At 45.4% G+C, this 27,083-nt stretch overlaps 1 protein-coding gene across 1 annotated transcript in view; it reads right to left on the minus strand.

Annotated features, from left to right (window-relative positions):
* LOC123993832 (extensin-2-like) overlaps positions 1-27,083 on the minus strand; it is a 71,622-nt gene that overhangs the window by 43,732 nt on the left and 807 nt on the right. Inside the window, exons 2-4 of the mRNA XM_046296300.1 lie at positions 26,328-26,627; positions 16,054-16,077; positions 13,827-14,235 (exon numbers count right to left, since the gene is read on the minus strand). Coding sequence (XP_046152256.1) covers positions 13,827-14,235; positions 16,054-16,077; positions 26,328-26,627 — 733 coding nt within the window. The remainder of the gene's footprint in view (positions 1-13,826; positions 14,236-16,053; positions 16,078-26,327; positions 26,628-27,083) is intronic.

The raw sequence follows: 27,083 nt of genomic DNA on the forward strand, positions 1-27,083 counted from the left end.
AAGAAGAGAAGGGGAGGAGAGAGAGAGAAGCGGAGAGAGAGAGAGAAGCGAGAAAAGCGGGAGAGAGAGAGAGGAGAAGAAGAGAGAAGAGAAGCGGGAGGAGAGAGAGGAGAAGCGGGAGGAGAGAGAGGAGAAGCGGGAGGAGAGAGAGGAGAAGCGGGAGAAGAGAGAAGAGAAGCGGGAGGAGAGAGAAGAGAAGCAAGAGAAGAGAGAAGAGAAGCGAGAGAAGAGTGAAGAGGGAAGAGAAGCGGGAGAAGAGAGAAGAGAAGCGAGAGAAGAGAAGCGGGAGGAGAGAGAAGAGAAGCGGGAGGAGAGAGAAGAGAAGCGTGAGAATTGAGAAGAGAGAAGAGAAGCGGGAGAAGAGAGAAGGGAAGCGGGAGAAGAGAGAAGAGAGAAGGGAAGCGGGAGAAGAGAGAAGAGAGAAGGGAAGCAGGAGAAGAGAGAAGAGAGAAGAGAAGCGGCAGAAGAGAAAAGAGAAGCGGGAGGAGAGAGAAAAGAAGCGGGAGAAGAGTAAAGAGAAGCGGGAGAAGAGAAAAGAGAAGCGGGAGAAGAGAAAAGAGAAGCGGGAGAAGAGAAAGAGAAGCGAAGCGGGAGAGAGAGAAAGAAGAGAAGAGAAGCGGGAGAAGAGAAAGAGAAGAGAAGAGAAAAGAGAAGCGGGAGGGGAGAAGAGAGAGAGAGAAGAGGAGAGAAGAGAGAAGAGAAGCGGGAGAGAAGAGAGAGAGAAAGAGAAGAGGGAGAGGAGGAGAGAAGAGAAAAGAGAAGCGGGAGGAGAGAAGAGAAGAGAAAAGAGAAGAGGGAGGAGAGAAAAGAGAAGCGGGAGGGAGAAGAGAAAAGAGAAGAGAAGCGGGAGAAGAGAGAAAAGAAGCGGGAGAAGAGTAAAGAGAAGCGAGAGAAAGAGTAAAGAGAAGCGGAGAAGAGAAAAGAGAAGCGGGAGGAGAGAGAAGAGAAGCGGGAGAATATAGAAGAGAAGCGGGAGAAGAGAAGCGGGAGGAGAGAAGAGAAAAGAGAAGAGGAGAGAAGAGAAAAGAGAAGAGGGAGGAGAGAAGGGAGGTAGAATCACAGGGAAATATAATGACCTGCTCTCACCTCATCTACAGAACAATGCCAGATCCATTAATTGGCCTGTCAGTGGGGACTTCCACACACAGACAGAGACAGAGACTGTCAATTCTCCTGTGGAGACACTTTTATAGACACACACATATTCCAGTGAATCTGTATTTCTCTCTTAGCTATTGGTTAAATTACAGTGATTCAAATGATTCTATTGGTTAAATTACTATGGTTCTAATGATGCTATTGGTTAAATTACTGTGGTTCTAATGATTATATTGGTTTAATTACTGTGGTTCTAATGATTATATTGGTTTAATTACTGTGGTTCTAATGATTCTATTGGTTCAATTACTGTGGTTCTAATGATTCTGTTGGTTTTAATTGCTGTGGTTCTAATGATTCTATTGGTTAAATGACTGTGGTTCTAATGATTCTATTGGTTCAATGACTGTGGTTCTAATGATGCTATTGGTTTAATTACTGTGGTTCAAATGATTATATTGGTTTTAATTGCTGTTGGTGTAATGATGCTATTGGTTTTAATTGCTGTGGGTGTAATGATGCTATTGGTTTTAATTGCTGTGGGTGTAATGATGCTATTGGTTTTAATTGCTGTGGGTGTAATGATGCTATTGGTTTTAATTGCTATGGGTGTAATGATTCTATTGGTTTTAATTATTGTGGTTCTAATAATTCTATTGGTTTAATTATTGTGGTTCTAATAATTCTATTGGTTTTAATTGCTGTGGGTGTAATGATTATATTGGTTTTAATTGCTGTGGGTGTAATGATGCTATTGGTTTTAATTGCTGTGGGTGTAATGATGCTATTGGTTTTAATTGCTGTGGGTGTAATGATTCTATTGGTTTTAATTGCTGTGGGTGTAAGGATTCTATTGGTTTTAATTGCTGTGGGTGTAAGGATTCTATTGGTTTTAATTGCTGTGGGTGTAATGATTCTATTGGTTTTAATTGCTGTGGGTGTAATGATGCTATTGGTTTTAATTGCTGTGGGTGTAAGGATTCTATTGGTTTTAATTGCTGTGGGTGTAATGATTCTATTGGTTTTAATTGCTGTGGTTCTAATAATTCTATCGGTTTTAATTGCTGTGGTTCTAATAATTCTATTGGTTCTACTGATTGCTGTGGGTGTAATGATTCTATTGGTTTCAATTGCTGTGGTTCTAATAATTCTATCGGTTTTAATTACTGTGGTTCTAATAATTCTATCGGTTTTAATTGCTGTGGTTCTAATAATTCTATTGGTTCTACTGATTGCTGTGGTTCTAATAATTCTATCGGTTTTAATTGCTGTGGTTCTAATAATTCTATTGGTTCTAATTGCTGTGGTTCTAATAATTCTATTGGTTCTACTGATTGCTGTGGTTCTAATAATTCTATTGGTTCTACTGATTGCTGTGGGTGTAATGATTCTATTGGTTCTACTGATTGCTGTGGTTCTAATAATTCTATTGGTTCTACTGATTGCTGTGGTTCTAATAATTATATTGGTTCTACTGATTGCTGTGGGTGTAATGATGCTATTGGTTCTACTGATTGCTGTGGTTCTAATAATTCTATTGGTTCTACTGATTGCTGTGGGTGTAATGATTCTATTGGTTCTACTGATTGCTGTGGGTGTAATGATTCTATTGGTTCTACTGATTGCTGTGGTTCTAATAATTCTATTGGTTCTACTGATTGCTGTGGTTCTAATAATTCTATTGGTTCTACTGATTTCTGTGGTTCTAATAATTCTATTGGTTCTAATGATTGCTGTGGTTCTAATAATTCTATTGGTTCTAATGATTGCTGTGGGTGTAATGATGCTATTGGTTTGACAGATTCTTTGTTTACTCATCTTTAAGTCTCAGCTGTTGACATATTCAAAGGAACCATCGGATTATATTTAGCAGAGCACCGTTGAGGTGTACTTGTATTTGTTTTGAAAGAGATGTCAAACGATCACAAACTGATCACAAGCGAGAACAAACGCAGGAAAAATACGGTAGAAATTATGCATTAGCCAAATAACATGTTGACACAAAGCGTCGGTACAGCAGAATTCCAGCTAAGGATTCATCCCAAGTAGTATCCTATTCCCTGTATAGTGCACTTATTTTTTGACGAGTCCTGGTGCACTATATAGGGAATAGGAGGCCATTTAGGAAACATACAGTATCTCAGGGTCAACAAACTCATCATAAAGATAGAAACAGTCCTCATTTAATGGAAAACAGTTACATTTTGGAAACCGTTACATTTTGGAAACATGCTTGATGAAATGAGAGAAAGAGAGGGAGAGAGAGAGAGAAAGAGAGAGAGAGAAAGAGGGGGAGAGAGATGGGGGAAGAGAGGGAGAGCGAGAGAGAGAGAGAGGGGGAAGAGAAAGAGAGAAATATGGGGGGAAGAGAAAGAGAGAAAGAGAGATATGGGGGAAGAGAGAGAGAGAGCGAGAAAGGAAGAGAGAGAGAAGAGAGAGAGGAAGAGGAAAGAGGGAGTGAGAAAGAGGAAGAGAGAGAGAAAGAGAGAGAGAGAGAGAAGAGAGAAGGTGCGAGAGAGAGAGAGAGGTTGCGAGAGAGAGAGAGAGAGAGAGAGAGTGAAAGAGTGAGAGAGAGTGAAAGAGTGAGAGTGAAAGAGAGAGTGAAAGAGTGAGAGTGAAAGAGAGAGAGAAAGAGTGAGAGTGAAAGAGAGAGTGAAAGAGTGAGAGTGAAAGAGAGAGAGAGAGAGTGAAAGAGTGAAAGAGAGAGAGAGAGTGAAAGAGTGAGAGTGAAAGAGAGAGTGAAAGAGAGTGAAAGAGAGAGAGAGAGTGAGTGAGAGAGAGAAAGAGAAGAGTGAGAGTGAGAGTGAAAGAGAAGAGAGAGAGTGAGAGAGAGAGTGAAAGAGTGAGAGAGAGTGAAAGAGTGAGAGTGAAAGAGAGAGTGAAAGAGTGAGAGTGAAAGAGAGAGTGAAAGAGAGTGAGTGAGTGAGAGAGAGTGAGTGAGAGAGAGTGAGTGAGAGAAAGAGAGAAAGAGAGAGTGAAAGAGAGAGAGAAAGAGAGAGTGAAAGAGTGAGAGTGAAAGAGAGAGTGAAAGAGTGAGAGTGAAAGAGAGAGTGAAAGAGAGAGTGAAAGAGTGAGAGTGAAAGAGAGAGTGAAAGAGAGTGAGTGAGAGAGAGTGAGTGAGAGAGAGTGAGTGAGAGAAAGAGAGAGAAAGAGAGAGAAAGAGAGTGAAAGAGAGAGAGAAAGAGAGTGAAAGAGAGAAAGAGAGAGAAAGAGAGAGAAAGAGAGTGAAAGAGTGAAAGAGAGGGTGCGAGAGAGAGAGAGAGGGTGCGAGAGAGAGAGAGAGAGGGGGCGAGAGAGAGAGGGCGAGAGAGAAAGAGAGTGAGAGAGAGAGTGAAAGAGTGAGAGAGAGTGAAAGAGTGAGAGTGAAAGAGAGTGAGAGTGAAAGAGAGAGTGAGTGAGAGAATGAGAGAGAAAGAGAGAGAACGAGAGAGAAAGAGAGTGAAAGAGAGAGAAAGAGAGTGAAAGAGAGAGAGAGAGAGAGAGAGAGAGTGAGTGAGAGAACGAGAGTGAGTGAGAGAACGAGAGAGAAAGAGAGAGAACGAGAGAGAAAGAGAGTGAAAGAGAGAGAGAGAGAGAGAGAGCACTCTAGTGAACTCAATGGAATTGAGACCTTCCAGGTATTCCTGCATCCATTAGGGCTAATCGAGGACATTAGACTAGTTGGCTCGTGACTTAATGATGCCGAAAGGCTCAAAACTAATTCCTGTTTGCGGCTCGCTGTTTTTGACCCTGGATGTTTAATGTTTTGAGATAAGCAATGGTCTACCTCCCAAATGCACCCTAGTCCCAATGGGCCCTGATCAGAAGTAGTGCACTATGTAGGGAATAGGGTGCCATTTGGGAGGCAACCATGTTTTTCTGTTTCTTTAGTCTGTCATCTCATGGTTAAATAAAGCAGAGAATATACAATGGGATAAGCTAGACCAACCAAGCAAGGAAACAGGTTACCATGACATCTTCTATGACATCATGGTCAGGACACCTGTAGTAGGACCTACTGATTCTAAGAGGACTTCATTGAAAACTTATTTTTTTCTCTCCCTTTAGTCTGTACAGACCACAGAGATCTCTGTATGGTGCAGATGTTGAAGAGCAATGTTCTACCTGACCCGTGTCATCTCTGCTGTCCAGTTTGATCCAGTTTGATCCAGTTCCCACAGTCGTCGTTTAAAGAGTATGGTCTACACTGGTTGTATTCGGGTGCAGACGAAAAAAAAATTTGATTTGGAGGTACGAACTCTCTCCACAGTTCCTGTGGAACATTCCGCAAACCCAGGACAGGGGGTGTAGGATACCGACTATTTCTAGATTTAAGGGTGGCTTCAGTTGTCCCAGAGGTATTTTTATACTACCTGTCATACATCTCAAGATATCCCCTCTTACATGGTCTTGCAAAGCAGAAAATAAGATTGGCAGCTGTGGCATGTAGCATTGTAGACTGTTACACAGAAGGTCAGGTGTAAAAGCTATATTTCTCCCATCTTGTCCCGTCTGGTGTAATCCCCTGCTGAGAGGAAGCCTTTTGAATAGTAGACTCAGGCATATTTCATCTATTTGTCAGACTGTTAAAGTTAAAGACTTAGTCTGGGATCTTAAGCATTTACAAATTCATAACACATCCTACTCTGAAAAATCTGAAAATTATATATATTACATTTTTTTTTAATACACAAAAAGGCACTAAATCTTTTGGTCTTTCCCACATTCACCCTCTGATTGGCACATGTCCTTCTTTAACCCCCCGTCTCCCGTCTCCCCCCATTCTTCTACACTGATTGAAGTGGATTTAACAGGTGACAATAACAGGTGACAATCAATAAAGGATCATAGCTTTCACCTGGATTCACCTGGTCAGTCACCTGGTCAGTCACCTGGTCAGTCACCTGGTCAGTCACCTGGTCAGTCACCTGGTCAGTCACCTGGTCAGTCATCTGGATTCACCTGGTCAGTCACCTGGAGTCACCTGGTCAGTCACCTGGTCAGTCACCTGGTCAGTCACCTGGATTCACCTGGTCAGTCACCTGGATTCACCTGGTCAGTCTGTGTCATGGAAAGAGCAGGTGTTCCTAATGTTTTGTACACACATACACTATATTTACAAAAGTATGTGGACACCCTTACAAATTAGTGGATTCTGCTATTTCAGCCACACCCATTGCTGACAGGTGTATAAAAATCGAGCACACAGCCATGCAAACTACATAGACAAACATTGGCAGTAGAATGGCCTTACTGGAGAGCTCAGTGACTTTCAACGTGGCACCGTCATAGCATGCCACCTTTCCAACAAGTCAGTTTGTCAAATATCTGCCCTGCTAGAGCTGCCCCCGGTCAACTGTAAGTGATGTTATTGTGAAGTGGAAACTTATAGGAGCAACAACAGCTCTGCCACAAAGTGGTAGGCCACACAAGCTCACAGAGCATGACCGCCAAATGCTAAAGCGCATGAAAATCATCTGTACTCGGTTGCAACACTCACAACCAAGTTTTAAACTGCCTCTGGAAGCAACGTCAGCACAATAACTGTTTGTCGGGATGCTTCATGAAATGGGTTTCCATGGCCGAGCAGCCGCACACAAGCCTGAGATCACCATGTCCAATGCCAAGCGTCGGCTGGAGTGGTGTAAAGCTCAGCGCCATTGAACTCTGGAGCTGTGGAAACACGTTCTCTGGACTGATGAATCACGCTTTACCATCTGGTAGTTGGACGGATGTGAGTTTGGCGGATGCCAGGATAACGCTACCTGCCCTAATTCATTGTGCCATCTGTAAAGTTTGGTGGAGGAGGAATAATGGTCTGGGGTTGTTTTTCAAGACAGTTCCAGTGAAGGGAAATCTTAACATTACTGCATACAACCCTCTTCCTGGAGATCTACTGTCCTGTAGGTTCAGTCCAACCCTCTCCCTGGAGATCTACTGTCCTGTAGGTTCATTCCAACCCTCTCCCTGGAGATCTACTGTCCTGTAGGTTCAGTGCAACCCTAATTTTGTGTATTTGATTCAGCTAGTTAAGGTCTAGTTGAGCAGCTAATAAGTAGGATCAGGTGTGTTAAATTAGGGTTGAACTGAAAACCTACAGGACGGTAGATCTCCAGGAAGGGGGTTGAACTGACAACCCACAGGCCATAGATCTCCAGGAAGAGGGTTGGACTAAAAAACCTACAGGACAGTAGATCTCCAGGAAGAGGGTTGGACTGAAAACCCACAGGACAGTAGATCTCCAGGAAGAGGGTTGGACTGAAAACCTACAGGATGGTAGATCTCCAAGAAGAGGGTTGGGACTGCCGTGGTCTAGATGATTCTGTGCTTCCAACTTTGTGGCAACAGTTTGGGGGAGGCCTTTTCCTGACCTCACTAATGTTCTTGTGGCTGGATGGAAGCAAGTCCCCGCAGCAATGTTCCAACATCTAGTAGAAAGTCTTCCCAGAAGAGTGGAGGCTGTTATAGCAGCAATGTTCCAACATCTAGTGGAAAGCCTTCCCAGAAGAGTGGAGGCTGTTATAGCAGCAATGTTCCAACATCTAGTGGAAAGCCTTCCCAGAAGAGTGGAGGCTGTTAGAGCAGCAATGTTCCAACATCTAGTGGAAAGCCTTCCCAGAAGAGTGGAGGCTGTTAGAGCAGCAATGTTCCAACATCTAGTGGAAAGCCTTCCCAGAAGAGTGGAGGCTGTTATAGCAGCAATGTTCCAACATCTAGTGGAAAGCCTTCCCAGAAGAGTGGAGGCTGTTATAGCAGCAATGTTCCAACATCTAGTGGAAAGCCTTCCCAGAAGAGTGGAGGCTGTTATAGCAGCAATGTTCCAACATCTAGTGGAAAGCCTTCCCAGAAGAGTGGAGGCTGTTATAGCAGCAATGTTCCAACATCTAGTGGAAAGCCTTCCCAGAAGAGTGGAGGCTGTTATAGCAGAATGTTCCAACATCTAGTGGAAAGCCTTCCCAGAAGAGTGGAGGCTGTTATAGCAGCAATGTTCCAACATCTAGTGGAAAGCCTTCCCAGAAGAGTGGAGGCTGTTAGAGCAGCAATGTTCCAACATCTAGTGGAAAGCCTTCCCAGAAGAGTGGAGGCTGTTAGAGCAGCAATGTTCCAACATCTAGTGGAAAGCCTTCCCAGAAGAGTGGAGGCTGTTAGAGCAGCAATGTTCCAACATCTAGTGGAAAGCCTTCCCAGAAGAGTGGAGGCTGTTAGAGCAGCAATGTTCCAACATCTAGTGGAAAGCCTTCCCAGAAGAGTGGAGGCTGTTATAGTGGAAAGCAGAAGAGTGGAGGCAGATGTTCCAACATCTAGTGGAAAGCCTTCCCAGAAGAGTGGAGGCTGTTAAGAGTGGAGGCTGTTATAGTGGAAAGCCTTCCCAGAAGAGTGGAAAGGCTGTTAGAGCAATGTTCCAACATCTAGTGGAAAGCCTTCCCAGAAGAGTGGAGGCTGTTAGAGCAGCAATGTTCCAACATCTAGTGGAAAGCCTTCCCAGAAGAGTGGAGGCTGTTAGAGCAGCAATGTTCCAACATCTAGTGGAAAGCATTCCCCCAGAAGAGTGGAGGCTGTTAGAGCAGCAATGTTCCAACATCTAGTGGAAAGCCCCAGAAGAGTGGAGGCTCAGCAATGTTCCAGTGGAAAGCCTTCCCAGAAGAGTGGAGGCTGTTAGAGCAGCAATGTTCCAACATCTAGTGGAAAGCCTTCCCAGAAGAGTGGAGGCTGTTATAGCAGCAATGTTCCAACATCTAGTGGAAAGCCTTCCCAGAAGAGTGGAGGCTGTTAGAGCAGCAATGTTCCAACATCTAGTGGAAAGCCTTCCCAGAAGAGTGGAGGCTGTTAGAGCAGCAATGTTCCAACATCTAGTGGAAAGCATTCCCAGAAGAGTGGAGGCTGTTAGAGCAGCAATGTTCCAACATCTAGTGGAAAGCCTTCCCAGAAGAGTGGAGGCTGTTATGGTAGTAAAGGAGGGACCAACTCCATTTTAATGCCCATGATTTTGGAATGAAATTTTCAAAGAGCAGGTGTCCAGACACTTCTGTTCATGCAGTGTGATATAATATATACCACTTAGCAGATGCTTTAATCCAACACCTCTTACAGCCATTTTACATATGGTTGGTCCTGGGAATCAAACCCCATTACTCTGCCATTACAAGCACAGTGCTTTACCGATTGAGCTACAAAGGACCCCGTGAAGACGAAGACAAGACAAAGGGTTGGTTTCTCTTCAGACGTTTAAAAGCAGTCTCCTGCTCCAATCCTGTTGATGGTGTTGATATATATTTAGACACACACACATCCCGACCTCTCACTTGTATACCCATCTGCATGTTCAATGTCCTGACCTTAACACCAACCTTGTCACATCATCCATACATGTACATGGAAAGACCAGCCAGCATGTCCTAGCAGACTGATTGGTTCTCACTCTGCATTCTGCCATCATCACCCCCCAATAGCATAGAGAGGAAGGGGGGGGGGCAGGCAGGTGAGATGCCACCTGTAAAAACTGTATGAGAGGAAGGGGAGGGGTCAGGCAGGTGAGTTGCCAACTGTAAAAACTGTATAGACAGGAAGGGGAGGGGTCAGGCAGTGTGAGATGCCAACTGTAAAAACTGTATAGAGAGGAAGGGGAGGGGTCAGGCAGTGTGAGATGCCAACTGTAAAAACTGTATGAGAGGAAGGGGAGGGGTCAGGCAGGTGAGTTGCCAACTGTAAAAACTGTATAGACAGGAAGGGGAGGGGTCAGGCAGTGTGAGATACCAACTGTAAAAACTGTATAGAGAGGAAGGGGAGGGGTCAGGCAGGTGAGATGCCAACTGTAAAATCTGTATAGAGAGGAAGGGGTGGGGTCAGGCAGGTGAGATGCCAACTGTAAAATCTGTATAGAGAGGAAGGGGAGGGGTCAGGCAGGTGAGATGCCAACTGTAAAAACTGTATAGAGAGGAAGGGAAGGGGTCAGGCAGTGTGAGATGCCAACTGTAGGTGGGCAGACAGCGACTTCCACCCAAATAGCACCCTATTCCCTATATAGTGCACTACTCTTGACCAGAGCCGTATAGTGCACTATATAGGAAATAGGGTACGATTTTGGGATGTAGCCAGACTTTTATGCTTGCCTTAAGCGGTCCACATTTATGCTGTGCCAACCATGGACCACTTTGAGAATTGAATTCCAATATAAATCAAGCTGGGAGAAGTTAGAGTTTTTCTGACTCCTGTAGATACCCAGAAAGAATTTCAACATTGACAAAGCAGGAAACAGGGAGTTTCAGCGGCCAGCGGAAAGCATGCAGACCTCCGGGAATTTTTCACACATTTTGTTTTACGTTACAGCCTTATTCTAAAATTAATTAAATCGTTTCCCCCCCCTCCCATCAATCTACACACAATACCTCATAATCACAAAGCAAATGGTTTTAGACATTTTTGCTATTTTATGAAACTTTTTTCTATTTTTAAATATCACATTTACATAAGTATTTAGACACTCAGTACTTTGTTGAAGCACCTTTGGCAGTGATTACAGCCTCAAGTCTTCTTGGGTGTGACGCTACAAGCTTGGCACATCTGTATTTGGGGAGTTTCTCCCATTCTTCTCTGCAGATCCTCTCAAACTCTGTCAGGCTGGATGGGGAGCGTTGCTGCACAGCTATTTTATGGTCTCTCTAGAGATGTTCGATCGGGTTCAAGTCCGGGCTCTGGCTGGGCCACTCAAGGACATTCAAAGACTTGTCCCGAAGCCACTCCTGTGTTGTCTTGTCTGTGTTCTTAGGGTCGTTGTCCTGTTGGAAGGTGAACCTTCAACCCAGTCTGAGGTTCTGAGTACTCTGGAGTGGGTTTTCATCAAGGATCTCTCTGTACTTTGCTCCGTTGATCTTTGCCTCGATCCTGACCAGTCTCCCAGTCCCTGCCACTGAAAAACATCCCCACAGCATGATGCTGCCACCACCATGCCAGGTTCCCTCAGACGTGACGCTTGGCATGCAGGCCAAAGAGTTCAATCTTGGTTTCATCAGACCAAAGAATCTTATTTCTCATGGTCTGAGAGGTGCCTTTAGGCAAACTGTCATGTGCCTTTTACTGAGGAGTGGCTTCTGTCTGGCCACTCTACCATAAAGGCCTGATTGGTGTAGTGCTGCAGAGATGGTTGTCCTTCTGGAAGGTTCTCCCATCTCCACAGAGGAATTCTGGAGCTTTGTCTGAGTGAGCATCGGGTCATTGGCCACCTCCCTGACCAAGGCCCTTCTCCCTCAATTGCTCAGTTTGGCCAGGTGGCCAGCTCTAGGAAGAGTCTCGTTGGTACCAAACTTCTTCCATGTAAGAATGATGGAGGCCCCTGAGTTCTTAAGGACATTCAATGCTGCAGAAATGTTTTGGTACCCTTCCCCAGATCTGTGCCTCAACACAATCCTGTCTCGGAGCTCTATGGACAATTCCTTCGACCTCACGGCTTGATTTTTGCTCTGACATGCACTGTCAACTGTGGGACCTTATATAGACAGGTGTGTCCCTTTCCAAATAAAGTCCAATCAATTGAATTTACCACAGGTGGACTCCAATCAAGTTGTAGAAATATCTCAAGGATGATCAATGGAAACAGGATGCACCTGAGCTCAAATTCGAGTCTGATATCAAAGGGTCTGAATACTGATGTAAATAAGGTATTTATTTTTGCTAAAATGTAAAAAAATATATATATATATGTGTGTGCTCCCTTTATGGGGTATTGTGTGTAAATTACTGAGGAAATTATTTTATTTAATCCATTTTGGAATAAGGCCGTGACATTACAAAATGTGGAAAAGGTCAAGGGGTCTGAATACTTTCCAACGGCACTGTATGTGGAGCCAGGTTCATTTCCTTTGCACAACCTTTATTAAGTTGAGAAAATCTTACTTTCCTGTGGCTGTAATTCAAGCAACTCTTTGACCTGAAACACTACTCAAAGACGGCCCCCTCCCATCCCCTCCTCTCTCTGACTCCTTTGTGTCCCAAATGGCACCCTATTCCATATGTAGCGCACTACTTTTTGACCAGGGACCATAGGACTGTGGTCAAAAGCAGTGCACTATGTAGGGACTAGGCTTCTATTTGGGACGTACCTGCTCCCCAGAAACCGTTTTATCTGGAGGTCAGGTGTTAACAATTCAGTTTGGCTGAGGCAGTAGTCTGTCGATGTTAGTCGTCTGAAATTGGTAATTGAGTTTTGTGAAAACCCTGAGTGCTGCAATACACAGCGCGGGCGTGGCACGCACCCCGACTGACTGCACCCCGACCGACTGCCTCCTCAACCTACATCATCGGCTAGAATATTTATCATAACGGAGAAGAAGAAAGAAAAAAAACAACAACTCCAAATTGTATTATTCAGAATCTGTCTCAGAGTCACAGGACTGTCCAAGCAAGCGAGACAGATTCTCAGGGTAAATTATTCAGAAAAGGGGCCAACACAATGAGTCCCTAAACATATGGTGACAGGCGTGGCGCACAGTGATGACATCTTAGCTAATAGGGAATAAAACCTCCAGTACAGTCCTAGCTTTCAGCTCTAACTAGCAGAGCACTATAACGTGGATTCATGCACCAATCAGACAGCAGGCAGTCAGTCAGGGAGGCAGGCAGGCTCACAGAGAGGAGAGACCACAATGTCGGCAGCACAAACTATGTGAGATTGCACCCTATTCCCTACGGGCCCTGGTCAAAAGTAATACACTATGTCGGGGCTAGGTTGCCATTTGGGATGTAGACTGCACCTCAACTCTGCCTTATCCAAGCAGAGATCCAAGGATATTAGCTGCTTCCTGTCTGTTCCTGTGTCTCTAATGTCTTACATTAGGGATCTCTCCTCTCGTGGCAGCATCCTAGTCCCCCCCCCCTCCCCCTTGCTCCTCCATTCTTGAAATTGAGGTCTGGAATGAATCTTATCACCTCTCATTAGCCTCATTCCCATTCTCTCTCTCCAGCGCTCTCTCTAACCCTACTCATTGTTAAACGTCGCACATCTCATTCCTCTCCCTCTCAACCTGGTCTCAGAGCATTTCGTATTATTCTGTGAGTAAATCCTAGACACACCATTTAGTGTGATATGTTATGTTTCGTATGGTATGTATTCAAGCAGACAACTCTTTGGCACCCTCAGTTAGAGGGACCTGCCAATATCCCTTCAGCAGATCAGACTTGCTAACGTACTTAGCAGCGCAAACACGGTTCACACAATGGTTGACCCTGGGAAAAAGGTTACGAGTCCGACTGAGTAACCATCCGCTTTATGTGCTTATTTACATGCCGAACTCCACAGACTGTTGCTCAAGTATGAATGTCACCTCACTGCGGAGCTTCTCTCTCTTTTCAGGATTCACTCAATAGGCATGTTGTCCCCAACGTCAATGTCATGCTCTAGTACATTTGTCTGAGTTGGCACAACTGAGAATAAACCCTGATACTCTGAAAGCAGTGCGAACAATGTTTGCCTTTTTCCTCCGGAGACAAGTATGCCAAAAAGACATCAAGGTTTTCTAGAATCTCTGAGTTACTCAACCGTCCAACAAGCACAGGGTGTATTGGGCTTTTTCTTCATGCTAGAGGAAGACTATAGTCTACGGTGACAGCAGACAGCAGACAGCAGCTACAGGCAAACAACAATAGTAGTTTCCACCAACTTCTCCGCCCCGATTGTAGCGGGTGAAGTGTGGTTTCAACATGTTGACATGACACTGCCTGTTTTTTTGTTCTCCAGATGATGTAATCCAGATTACCTCTAGGGTCTTGGGGTGGAGGAAGGGGCAGGGTCTTGGGGTGGAGGAAGGGGCAGGGTCTTGGGGTGGAGGAAGGGGCAGGGTCTTGGGGTGGAGGAAGGGGCAGGGTCTTGTGGTGGAGGAAGGGGCAGGGTCTTGGAGGGGAGGAAGGGGCAGGGTCTTGGGGTGGAGGAAGGGGCAGGGTCTTGGGGTGGAGGAAGGGGCAGGGTCTTGGGGTGGAGGAAGGGGCAGGGTCTTGGGGTGGAGGAAGGGGCAGGGTCTTGGAGGGGAGGAAGGGGCAGGGTCTTGTGGTGGAGGAAGGGGCAGGGTCTTGGGGGTGAGGAAGGGGCAGGGTCTTGGGGGTGAGGAAGGAGCAGGGTCTTGTGGTGGAGGAAGGGGCAGGGTCTTGGGGGTGAGGAAGGGGCAGGGTCTTGGGGGTGAGGAAGGGGCAGGGTCCTGAAAAGTAAGCCTGCAACGGTGACCCCGGAACAGGCAACAAAAGCCAGACTAGGTCACCCACATCGAAAGCGCGGCTTCGGGCCTTTCAATCATACTAAACTTTCATTTCTTTGTTTGGGTCTTCTCCAGATTCTCACTGGCAAACTCACAGGCAATCTGTATCTGTATGGAAAAGTGCTAATGTGTTCCAACAGATGTGTTTTTGTGTTTAAGGTGTTGCCCTGCAACCTCTCAGCTAGCTTAAAGGATCTCTGACATGATGGCCAAACATAAGCTAATTCGGACTAAAACCAGAGAGATTCCTGAACAACCTCCCGGCAGTAAAGCTCTCAAAGAAATCTCTCAAAACCACCTAGAGTTTCTGAGTTGTAGGAACTAGATTTAATTTTACCTTTATTTAACCAGGCAAGTCAGTTAACACATTCTTATTTTCAATGACGGCCTGGGAACAGTGGGTTAACTGCCTGTTCAGGGGCAGAACGACAGATTTGTACCTTGTCAGCTCGGGGGTTTGAACTCACGTTGAACTTCCGGTTACTAGTCCAAAGCTCTAACCCACTAGGCTACGCTGCCGCCCCAGAGGGGCAATGGGTTACACCCAATGGTTGTAGCATTTTGCTGGAAGGCGTTTGAACCTTGGTCTGATTGCACTACCTGCTTGAAGTCTAAAAAAATGTTGGAAAATGATTTCACAAGGGCCTTGACAATACTTGGAACCGTGATTTTCCTCAGCGGCTTCATGGGGGAAATGAGTGGCAGTACACATGATGGTTAAGAGAAACTGGTTGCCACTGTTTGCTTTTGGCAAAAGACCAATACAATCCACCAGAACCCTGCTGAAAGGGAAGTCAAAAAGCAGGAATAGGCTGCAAAGATGCAACTGGCACAGCTTGATTGGGGTTTACCCCTCCACTGGCAAACGCAACAAGATTTACAGTAAGCCACAACATATTGTTTTAGACCAGGCCAGAAGTTATGCAAGATACGGTCATAGGCCTTGTTGACCACAAGATGGCGTGCCATATTACCATTGTGAGCCAACCTTAATATCTCTTGTCGAAGTGTAAATGGAACGACAATTTGAAAAACGCAAATCGTCTTGCTTAGAAGTGGTGCGAGAACGTTAGAACACGTTCTCTGTCAAAGTAACCTCTTCATAATTCATAAAACTCTTCTTCTGGACTTATCTCAGCAAAAAGGAGGGGAGAGTGAATCATCTTTACTCTGTTCAGCAATAAGCTACATCCTAGACATCGAAGTCTCAACTATAGGAACCTTCTCTTCCTTCAACGGGTCCAACAAACTCTCTCAACTTTTGGGGGGTTTTTCAAAGGACGGGTCACAACTCAGGTTTACCAGAAACCAGGATCACAAACACAAACATCCCAGACAGATCAACCATGGTGGGATCGCTGACGACATCCTCCTCAACACTAGACTTGTTCGCGCCAACTTTCTTAGACACTTGTAACAACACACGCTAGGGTACTTTTCTGATAAGCTATCACGTTCCTCTACTCTGGGTTCCATAGAGAGTACAGGATTTGGCATGACCTTCCCTCCAGCCAAATCGTTTTCTAAAATGAATGAGACCACCTTCACAGGTAGGCTAGGCCTCAACTCCAAAGACGAGGAATAACATCGGACTCGAGTTCCACATTATACAAAAGAACTTCCATGCAACCCATCTCCACGCCTTGTACTAACAGACTGTAACCAGTTGCTGAAGTGTCGGACAAAAGGCAAAACGCCCTCCAGAATGAAGGACTGGCCTGCCCCAGTGTCTCACAGTATCTTCACCAGCATCGCCACTCTGCAGATACACAAACCCGTCTGAAACAAAGGGTTCATACACATCCGATCCAAAGTCTTGTTTAGGAGACACACCAGGTCCCGACCAGAGACTGGAGTGTTCCCACAAGAAGAAACTGCCTTGTCCCTCTGTCACTGAGAGACAATATCTCCTTTAGGGATGTGTCAATCCACTCAGAGTAAAATATACATCCACCTCTCTTCCGTTGATGGACGAAACACGTCGGTTGTTCCCACCAAGATGAAACTCTACTGGGTGCAGGATGTTCTGACTGGATTCGGAGCGCTTCCAGATCCATCTCTCTTAATCGAATGGCGTGCACACATTCGTCTTGTTCTTGTCGTAGTCTGTCTGCACATTTTCTTTCCTTGTGCTCTAGTTTCGGGTTCCCATTTTTCCCATTTTGCCTTTAGTTCTTGTCACATTCTGACCTTTATTTCCTTTGTTTTGACGGTCAGGGCGTGAGTTGGGGTGGGCAGTCTATGTTTGTTTTTCTATGATTTGGGGATTTCTATGTTTCGGTCAAGTATGGTTCTCAATCAGAGGCAGGTGTCATTAGTTGTCTCTGATTGAGAATCATACTTAGGTAGCCTGGGTTTCACTGTGTGTTTGTGGGCGCTTGTTTCCGTGTCTGTGTTTTTCACCACACGGTACTGTTTTGGGTTTCGTTCATTCCACGTTTATTGTTTTTGTATTCAGTTGTTCGTGTGTACTATTTCCTATTAAAAGAACCATGGACACTTACCACGCCGCATATTGGTCCTCTGATCCTTTTCGCCTCTCCTCTTCGGAAGAAGGAAAACACTTACAGTTCTACCCCCCTAACAGTTCTACCAAGAGAATTCTCTTCGATTATAATCACAGCCGTATATATCCCCCCCCAAGCAGACACATCGATGGCTCTGAACGAACTTTATTTAACTCTTTGCAAACTGGAAACCATTTATCCGGAGGCTGCATTCATTGTAGCTGGGGATTTTAACAAGGCTAATCTGAAAACAAGACTCCGTAAATTTTATCAGCATATCGATTGCGCAACCAGGGGTGGTAAAACCTTGGATCATTGTTACTCTAACTTCCGCGACGCATATAAGGCCCTGGTTCGCCCCCCTTTCGGAAAAGCTGACCACGACTCCATTTTGTTGATCCCTGCCTACAGACAGAAACTAAAACAAGAGGCTCCCACGCTGAGGTCTGTCCAACGCTGGTCCGACTAAGCTGACTCCACACTCCAAGACTGCTTCCGTCACGTGGACTGGGATATGTTTCGTATTGCGTCAGATAACAATATTGACGAATACGCTGATTCGGTGTGCGAGTTCATTAGAACGTGTGTTGAAGATGTCATTCCCATAGCAACGATTAAAACATTCCCTAACCAGAAACCGTGGATTGATGGCAGCATTCGCGTGAAACTGAAAGCGCGAACCACTGCTTTTAATCAGGGCAAGGTGTCTGGTAACATGACCGAATACAAACAGTGCAGCTATTCCCTTGGCAAGGCTATCAAACTAGCTATGCGTCAGTACAGAGACAAAGTAGAATCTCAATTCAACGGCTCAGACACAAGAGGCATGTGGCAGGGTCTACAGTCAATTACGGACTACAAGAAGAAAACCAGCCCAGTCACGGACCAGGATGTCTTGCTCCCAGGCAGACTAAATAACTTTTTGCCCGCTTTGAGGACAATACAGTGCCACTGACACGGCCTGCAATGAAAACATGCGGTCTCTCCTTCACTGCAGCCGAGGTGAGTAAGACATTTAAACATGTTAACCCGCGCAAGGCTGCAGGCCCAGACGGCATCCCCAGCCGCGCCCTCAGAGCATGCGCAGACCAGCTGGCCGGTGTGTTTACGGACATATTCAATCAATCCCTATACCAGTCTGCTGTTCCCACATGCTTCAAGAGGGCTCCCATTGTTCCTGTTCCCAAGAAAGCTAAGGTAACTGAGCTAAACGACTACCGCCCCGTAGCACTCACTTCCGTCATCATGAAGTGCTTTGAGAGACTAGTAAAGGACCATATCACCTCCACCCTACCTGACACCCTAGACCCACTCCAATTTGCTTCTGGACAAGAGGAATACCTATGTGAGAATGCTGTTCATCGACTACAGCTCGGCATTCAACACCATAGTACCCTCCAAGCTCATCATCAAGCTCGAGACCCTGGGTCTCGACCCCGCCCTGTGCAACTGGGTACTGGACTTCCTGACGGGCCGCCCCCAGGTGGTGAGGGTAGGCAACAACATCTTCTCCCCGCTGATCCTCAACACGGGGGCCCCACAAGGGTGCGTTCTAAGCCCTCTCCTGTACTCCCTGTTCACCCACGACTGCGTGGCCACGCACGCCTCCTACTCAATCATCAAGTTTGCGGACGACACAACAGTGGTAGGCTTGATTTACCAACAACGACAAGACGGCCTACAGGGAGGAGGTGAGGGCCCTCGGAGTGTGGTGTCAGGAAAATAACCTCACACTCAACGTCAACAAAACTAAGGAGATGATTGTGGACTTCAGGAAACAGCAGAGGGAACACCCCCCCTATCCACATCGATGAAACAGTAGTGGAGAGGGTAGCAAGTTTTAAGTTCCTCGGCATACACATCACAGACAAACTGAATTGGTCCACTCACACAGACAGCATCGTGAAGAAGGCGCAGCAGCGCCTCTTCAACCTCAGGAGGCTGAAGAAATTCGGCTTGTCACCAAAAGCACTCACAAACTTCTACAGATGCACAATCGAGAGCATCCTGGCGGGCTGTATCACCGCCTGGTACGGCAACTGCTCCGCCCTCAACCGTAAGGCTCTCCAGAGGGTAGTGAGGTCTGCACAACGCATCACCGGGGGCAAACTACCTGCCCTCCAGGACACCTACACCACCCGATGTTACAGGAAGGCCATAAAGATCATCAAGGACATCAACCACCCGAGCCACTGCCTGTTCACCCCGCTATCATCCAGAAGGCGAGGTCAGTACAGGTGCATCAAAGCTGGGACCGAGAGAAAAGCTTCTATCTCAAGGCCATCAGACTGTTAAACAGCCACCACTAACATTGAGTGGCTGCTGCCAACACACTGACATTGACACTGACTCAACTCCAGCCACTTTAATAATGGGAATTGATGGGAAATGATGTAAATATATCACTAGCCACTTTAAACAATGCTACCTTATATAATGTTACTTACCCTACATTATTCATCTCATATGCATACGTATATACTGTACTCTATATCATCGACTGCATCCTTATGTAATACATGTATCACTAGCCACTTTAACTATGCCACTTTGTTTACATACTCATCTCACATGTATATACTGTACTCGATACCATCTACTGTATCTTGCCTATGCTGCCCTGTACCATCACTCATTCATATATCCTTATGTACATATTCTTTATCCCCTTACACTGTGTATAAGACAGTAGTTTTGGAATTGTTAGTTAGATTACTTGTTGGTTATTACTGCATTGTCGGAACTAGAAGCACAAGCATTTCGCTACACTCGCATTAACATCTGCTAACCATGTGTATGTGACAAATACAATTTGATTGGATTTGATTTGATTTAGTTGCACATCAATGGGGTAGCTCAGTTGGTAGAGCATGGCGCTTGTAATGCCAGGGTAGTGGGTTCGATTCCCGGGACCACCCATACGTAGAATGTATGCACACATGACTGTAAGTCGCTTTGGATAAAAGCGTCTGCTAAATGGCATATATTATTATTATATTATTACTCCTTCTCCTAACTCTCCGACTACAGCTTTTCAATCGGCATGTGCAATTTTGAGGTCACAATGCTTTGCAATGACAAGCAGATTCACCTTTTGTACATTTATCTAGCATCTCCCATGTAGAGTTTTCCACAAACGCTTCCAACTTAGAGTCCCTAGGCTTTTTATTTTATAAGCCCGTGTGTTCATGCAACTTTCAAAATGATTCCACCAATCTTATAACCCCTCAGGGTGGATGTCAGTGACAGAAAGTCTGCCACACGTGTCTTTTGAAAACTCAAATATCTGAACGCAGCAGAGCTTAAGGAGAAGATGATTAGAGTGACTAACATACTCACAGTAAACAAGATCCCGAATGAGCCTCCATTTTGGTACGTTTCCCAGCAAGAAAAAAATAAAATAATTGTCACGCAAACAGAAAGGGGAACTAACAAAGAGTCACTGACAACAACCAAAATTAAATGTGTGGGTTTTATGGGTGGTTCTAAATGACTCGAGTGTCCACTGAAAGATGACTAGCAACAACTGGCACCTAAAAGACCCCGATCATGAGCACCCAGGAAATTTGCCCAAGAAGAGGCAAACAAAATATGTATTTTTTAAATTTTTTAAACACACCAAACTTAAAAAAGGTACGTAGCAAAACAAAAAGTGTAGGAAAAGAAAAACAGGGTAGATCAGATAAAGGATTGTTTTGTCTAGAACTCAACTAGGGGAGAGCCAACTTAAAGTGTTACTGCTCCACATCTCTCAACACAACTGGAGCACTGGGCAGGCCACTCTTAAATAGCACCTGGGCCAGCACAGGTGAAACACCTTCCCACTAACGAGATGACAAATGAGTGCAGGTGTAACTGACTAACAAGATGACACCCATCCGTGGGTCCCCATGTGCTAACCTCTAAATATAAAATGGAAAAACCAAAGCCTGTAACAACTGTTGCTGTAGATATAATATACATTTATATGTGTATGTTTACTGGATAGAGAGCGAGTTGAAAGATAGGAGAAAACGAGAGAGTGTGCTGAAAGAGTACAGGGTCACATTCAAACCCACGATGGCAATGATACATTGAATGTGACCATTAGTCCACATGACCCCTAGATCCCCCAGGCCACATAATATCACCCAGGCCACATAATATCACCCAGGCCACATAATATCCCCCAGGCCACATAATATCCCTCAGGCCACATAATATCACCCAGGCCACACAATATCACCCAGGCCACATAATATCACCCAGGCCACATAATATCACCCAGGCCACATAATATCACCCAGGTCACATAATATCACCCAGGCCACATAATATCCCCCAGGCCACATAATATCACCCAGGTCACATAATATCACCCAGGCCACATAATATCACCCAGGCCACATAATATCACCCAGGCCACATAATATCCCCCAGGCCACACAATATCACCCAGGCCACATAATATCACCCAGGCCACATAATATCACCCAGGCCACATAATATCACCCAGGCCACACAATATCACCCAGGCCACATAATATCCCCCAGGCCACACAATATCACCCAGGCCACATAATATCACCCAGGCCACACAATATCACCCAGGCCACATAATATCACCCAGGCCACACAATATCACCCAGGCCACATAATATCACCCAGGCCACATAATATCACCCAGGCCACATAATATCACCCAGGCCACATAATATCACCCAGGCCACATAATATCACCCAGGCCACACAATATCACCCAGGCCACATAATATCACCCAGGCCACATAATATCACCCAGGCCACATAATATCACCCAGGCCACATAATATCACCCAGGCCACATAATATCACCCAGGCCACATAATATCACCCAGGCCACACAATATCACCCAGGCCACACAATATCACCCAGGCCACACAATATCACCCAGGCCACACAATATCACCCAGGCCACATAATATCACCCAGGCCACACAATATCACCCAGGCCACATAATATCACCCAGGCCACATAATATCACCCAGGCCACACAATATCACCCAGGCCACATAATATCACCCAGGCCACATAATATCACCCAGGCCACATAATATCACCCAGGCCACATAATATCACCCAGGCCACATAATATCACCCAGGCCACATAATATCACCCAGGCCACACAATATCACCCAGGCCACATAATATCACCCAGGCCACATAATATCACCCAGGCCACACAATATCAATATGTCAGCTCTCTCTGGCCTCTGCTAGTTTATTAAGTAGTCATACCACCCAGTGCTGTACACTGCCTTCATACCCATGGACTTATTCCAAATTCTGCTGCGTTACAGCCTAAACTCAAAATGGATGACATTTTCCTTTTTCCTCACCCATCTCCATACAATACCCTATGTAGTGGCTTCCTTTCGTCTTTACCATAGCCACTGCCCAAGCCTGAAGCGGGGTTGTTTGGTACGCATACAGTCCACAGTCAAGGTTTCCAAACGGCCAAACATTCAATGACATCCAGGGATATGGTGCAACAAAAATGTTTATTCTTCTTATATCTAACAAATAAATGATTATTTAATCAACTTAAAGCATAGATGACTTTATATGGAAAATACATATTATGACCTGTCTGTATATCTGTATGGTCAAAAAACTATACCGCTCCCGCATCTAGCAAGGACTCCCTCTCCCGAAGGCCCAACTTCCTGCCTTTATCCTAACACACTTACCACAATACAATGAATAGGCTAGAGGGGGGGCCAAATGGCTGAGTTACACTAACAACAAATTAATATATCTCAATCAGGTAAATATAAATCATAAAGGTAAGTACCTAATATTTCATCATTTACATTCATATTTAATATATTTACACAAATATACATGGAGCTCCATATGTTCGGTCTTTTATACAAATATGTCCAAATCGGCTCTAACACCCTATAATGACAAAGTGAAAACATGTTTTTAGTAATTTTAGCAGAAATATTTCATTTAAATAAGTTTTCACACCAATACAATACATGTTAGAATCGCATTTGGCAGCGATTACAGCTGTGAGTCATTCTGAGTAAGTCTCTTTGTAAGAGCTTTGTGTGGCCGATGTGAAATGGCTAGCTAGTTAGCGGTCGTGCGCGCTAATAGTGTTTCAAGTCGGTGTTCTTCGCTCGCTCTGAGACCTAGAAGAAGTGGTTCCCCCTTTTCTGCATGGGCCGTGGCGCGATGGTAACGATGCTTCGTGAATGACTGTGGTTGACGTGTGCAGAGAGTCCCTGGTTCGAGACCAGGTTGGGGTGAGGAGAGGGGATGGAAGCTATACTGTTACATTACTTTGCACACTTGGATTGTACAATATTTGCCCATTGTTATTTGTTTAATTCTTCAAGCTCTGTCATGTTCTACACCTCTGAATCTGAAGATGAATCTGAAACTGAATCTGAAGCTGAATCTGAATCTGAATCTGAAGCTGAATCTGAATTTGAATCTAAAGCTGAATCTGAATCTGAAGCTGAATCTGAATCTGAATCTGAAGCTGAATCTGAAGCTGAATCTGAATCTGAAGCTGAATTTGAATCTGAATTTGAAGCTGAATCTGGCAATGAATGGTGGTGACTAAACTTGTTACCTTAGATTGTAAACTGTCACGATCAAAACATATATCATATATATTTAATGGTTGTAAAGATGGGGAGAGTTCTGTCCGTAAATAAAGAGATGCTTTCTGCTTTTTTGACACCACAAATCATGTCCTGCAGGGTGTAGTTTTATCTTATCTTGATTATTGTCCAACCATGTGGTCAAGTGCTCCAACCATGTGGTCAAGTGCTCCAACCATGTGGTCAAGGGCTCCAACCATGTGGTCAAGTGCTCCAACCATGTGGTCAAGTGCTTGCCCAGAACAGAGCGGCACCTCTTGCTCTACATTGTAATCAGAGGGCTGATATAAATACTATGCTGCCAGTCTCTCTTCACTAAGAGTTGAGGAGAGACTGACTGCATCACTTCTTCTTTTTAGTAAACATTCATGTATTGAAAATTCCAAATTGTTTGCATAGTCACCTTACACACACACACACACACACACACACACACACACACACACACACACACACACACACACACACACACACACACACACACACACACACACACACACACACACACACACACACACACACACACACACACACACACACACACACACACACACACACGTACCCCACCAGTCAGCAAAAATAGATAAGATCTTGCTACCATGGAAAGGTAAATAACTGTCTATTTGTGTGTGTGGGGGGGATAATCTGGATTAATGCAGTTGTCATATCCCAATTTACCTATTTACTTATGGCCCTGCCTACTCGGAACTATTTATTTTTTAAATTATCTGAGCAAAAAACATTTCACTTTATTTGGAATGGAAAACCAAACAAATTAAAACATGCTTATTTATATAATGAATCGGACTTCAGGGGGGCTGAAATGATTGAATATTGAAGCATTAAACCTATCACTAAAAGCGTCAGTCTGTCACAACCTGATCTGTTTCACCTGTCCCTGTGATTGTCTCCACCCCCTCCAGGTGTCGCTTATTTTCTCCAGTGTATTTATCCCTGTGTTTCCTGTCTCTCTGTGCCAGTGTATTTATCCCTGTGTTTCCTGTCTCTCTGTGCCAGTGTATTTTCCCCCAGTGTTTCCTGTCTCTCTGTACCAGTGTATTTATCCCTGTGTTTTCTGTCTCTCTGTGCCAGTGTATTTATCCCTGTGTTTCCTGTCTCTCTGTGCCAGTGTATTTTCCCCCAGTGTTTCCTGTCTATCTGTACCAGTGTATTTATCCCTGTGCTTCCTGTCTCTCCATGCCAGTGTATTTATCCCTGTGTTTCCTGTCTCTCTGTGCCAGTGTATTTATCCCTGTGTTTCCTGTCTCTCTGTGCCAGTGTATTTATCCATGTGTTTCCTGTCTCTCTGGGCCAGTGTATTTTCCCCCAGTGTTTCCTGTCTCTCAGTGCCAGTGTATTTTCCCCCAGTGTTTCCTGTCTCTCTGGGCCAGTGTATTTATCCCTGTGTTTCCTGTCTCTCAGTGCCAGTGTATTTTCCCCCAGTGTTTCCTGTCTCTCTGGGCCAGTGTATTTATCCCTGTGTTTCCTGTCTCTCTGGGCCAGTGTATTTATCCCTGTGTTTCCTGTCTCTCTGGGCCAGTGTATTTATCCCTGTGTTTCCTGTCTCTCTGGGCCAGTGTATTTATCCCTGTGTTTCCTGTCTCTCTGGGCCAGTGTATTTATCCCTGTGTTTCCTGTCTCTCTGGGCCAGTTCATCTTGTATGTTTAGTTAAGTCAACCAGCGTGTTTTTCCCATACTCATTTTCTATTCTCTTTTCAATAGTCCTTCAGGTTCTGACCCCTGCCTGACTCTGGACTACTTTCCCACCTGTCTCATCATCCTGCCTGCCCCAACCTTGAATCTACCTGCCCTTCGGTACCTATTGAACTCTGAACTGGTTTTGAACTTTTGCCTGTCCACGACCATTCTCATTCTCTCTTTAATAAACATTGTAAGACTCCAACCGTCTGCCTCCTGTGTCTGCATTGGGGTCTTGCCTTGTGCCGTAATACAGCCATACAAAAGTTATACTGTACTTCAACCCAAACAGGTTCTAAAGCAGATGAGTAAGAATAGCTCATACCTTGTTCAAAAATGTAATTTTTCCTTTTATCCAGATTACAACCTCTCACTTTCAGTTAATTGAAAACGGAACCCTTTAAAAAAAAATGATATTCCGGTTTCATCATACAGAAAAGACGGAACAAATATTACAACAAATATGGGTAAATTAAAATACACGAATTGAGAGTAGCTGAGGGGTGGGTTTATGGAGCTAGGTGGGATGGACTGAGAGTAGCTGAGGGGTGGGTTTATGGAGCTAGGTGGGATGGACTGAGAGTAGCTGAGGGGTGGGTTTATGGAGCTAGGTGGGATGGACTGAGAGTAGCTGAGGGGTGGGTTTATGGAGCTAGGTGGGATGGACTGAGAGTAGCTGAGGGGTGGGTTTATGGAGCTAGGTGGGATGGACTGAGAGTAGCTGAGGGGTGGGTTTATGGAGGAGCTAGGTGGGATGGACTGAGAGTAGCTGAGGGGTGGGTTTATGGAGCTAGGTGGGATGGACTGAGAGTAGCTGAGGGGTGGGTTTATGGAGCTAGGTGGGATGGACTGAGAGTAGCTGAGGGGTGGGTTCATGGAGCGAGGTGGGATGGACTGAGAGTAGTTAAGGGGTGGGTTCATGGAGCTAGGTGGGATGGACTGAGAGTAGCTGAGGGGTGGGTTTATGGAGCTAGGTGGGATGGACTGAGTGTAGCTGAGGGGTGGGTTTATGGAGCTAGGTGGGATGGACTGAGAGTAGCTGAGGGGTGGGTTTATGGAGCTAGGTGGGATGGACTGAGAGTAGTTAAGGGGTGGGTTCATGGAGCGAGGTGGGATGGACTGAGAGTAGTTAAGGGGTGGGTTTATGGAGCTAGGTGGGATGGACTGAGAGTAGCTGAGGGGTGGGTTCATGGAGCTAGGTGGGATGGACTGAGAGTAGTTAAGGGGTGGGTTCATGGAGCTAGGTGGGATGGACTGAGAGTAGTTAAGGGGTGGGTTCATGGATCTAGGTGGGATGGACTGAGAGTAGTTAAGTGGTGGGTTCATGGAGCTAGGTGGGATGGACTGAGAGTAGTTAAGGGGTGGGTTCATGGAGCTAGGTGGGATGGACTGAGAGTAGTTAATGGGTGGGTTCATGGAGTTAGGTGGGATGGACTGAGTGTAGCTGAGGGGTGGGTTCATGGAGCTAGGTGGGATGGACTGAGAGTAGCTGAGGGGTGGGTTTATGGAGCTAGGTGGGATGGACTGAGAGTAGTTAAGGGGTGGGTTCATGGAGCGAGGTGGGATGGACTGAGAGTAGTTAAGGGGTGGGTTTATGGAGCTAGGTGGGATGGACTGAGAGTAGCTGAGGGGTGGGTTCATGGAGCTAGGTGGGATGGACTGAGAGTAGTTAATGGGTGGGTTCATGGAGCTAGGTGGGATGGACTGAGAGTAGTTAATGGGTGGGTTCATGGAGCTAGGTGGGATGACTGAGAGTAGTTAAGGGGTGGGTTCATGGAGCTAGGTGGGATGGACTGAGAGTAGTTAAGGGGTGGGTTCATGGAGCTAGGTGGGATGGACTGAGAGTAGCTGAGTAGCTGAGGGGTGGGTTTATGGAGCTAGGTAGGATGGACTGAGAGTAGTTAAGGGGTGGGTTCATGGA

The sequence above is a fragment of the Oncorhynchus gorbuscha genome, linkage group LG13 (assembly GCF_021184085.1).
Source record: "Oncorhynchus gorbuscha isolate QuinsamMale2020 ecotype Even-year linkage group LG13, OgorEven_v1.0, whole genome shotgun sequence".
NCBI lineage: Eukaryota > Metazoa > Chordata > Actinopteri > Salmoniformes > Salmonidae > Oncorhynchus > Oncorhynchus gorbuscha.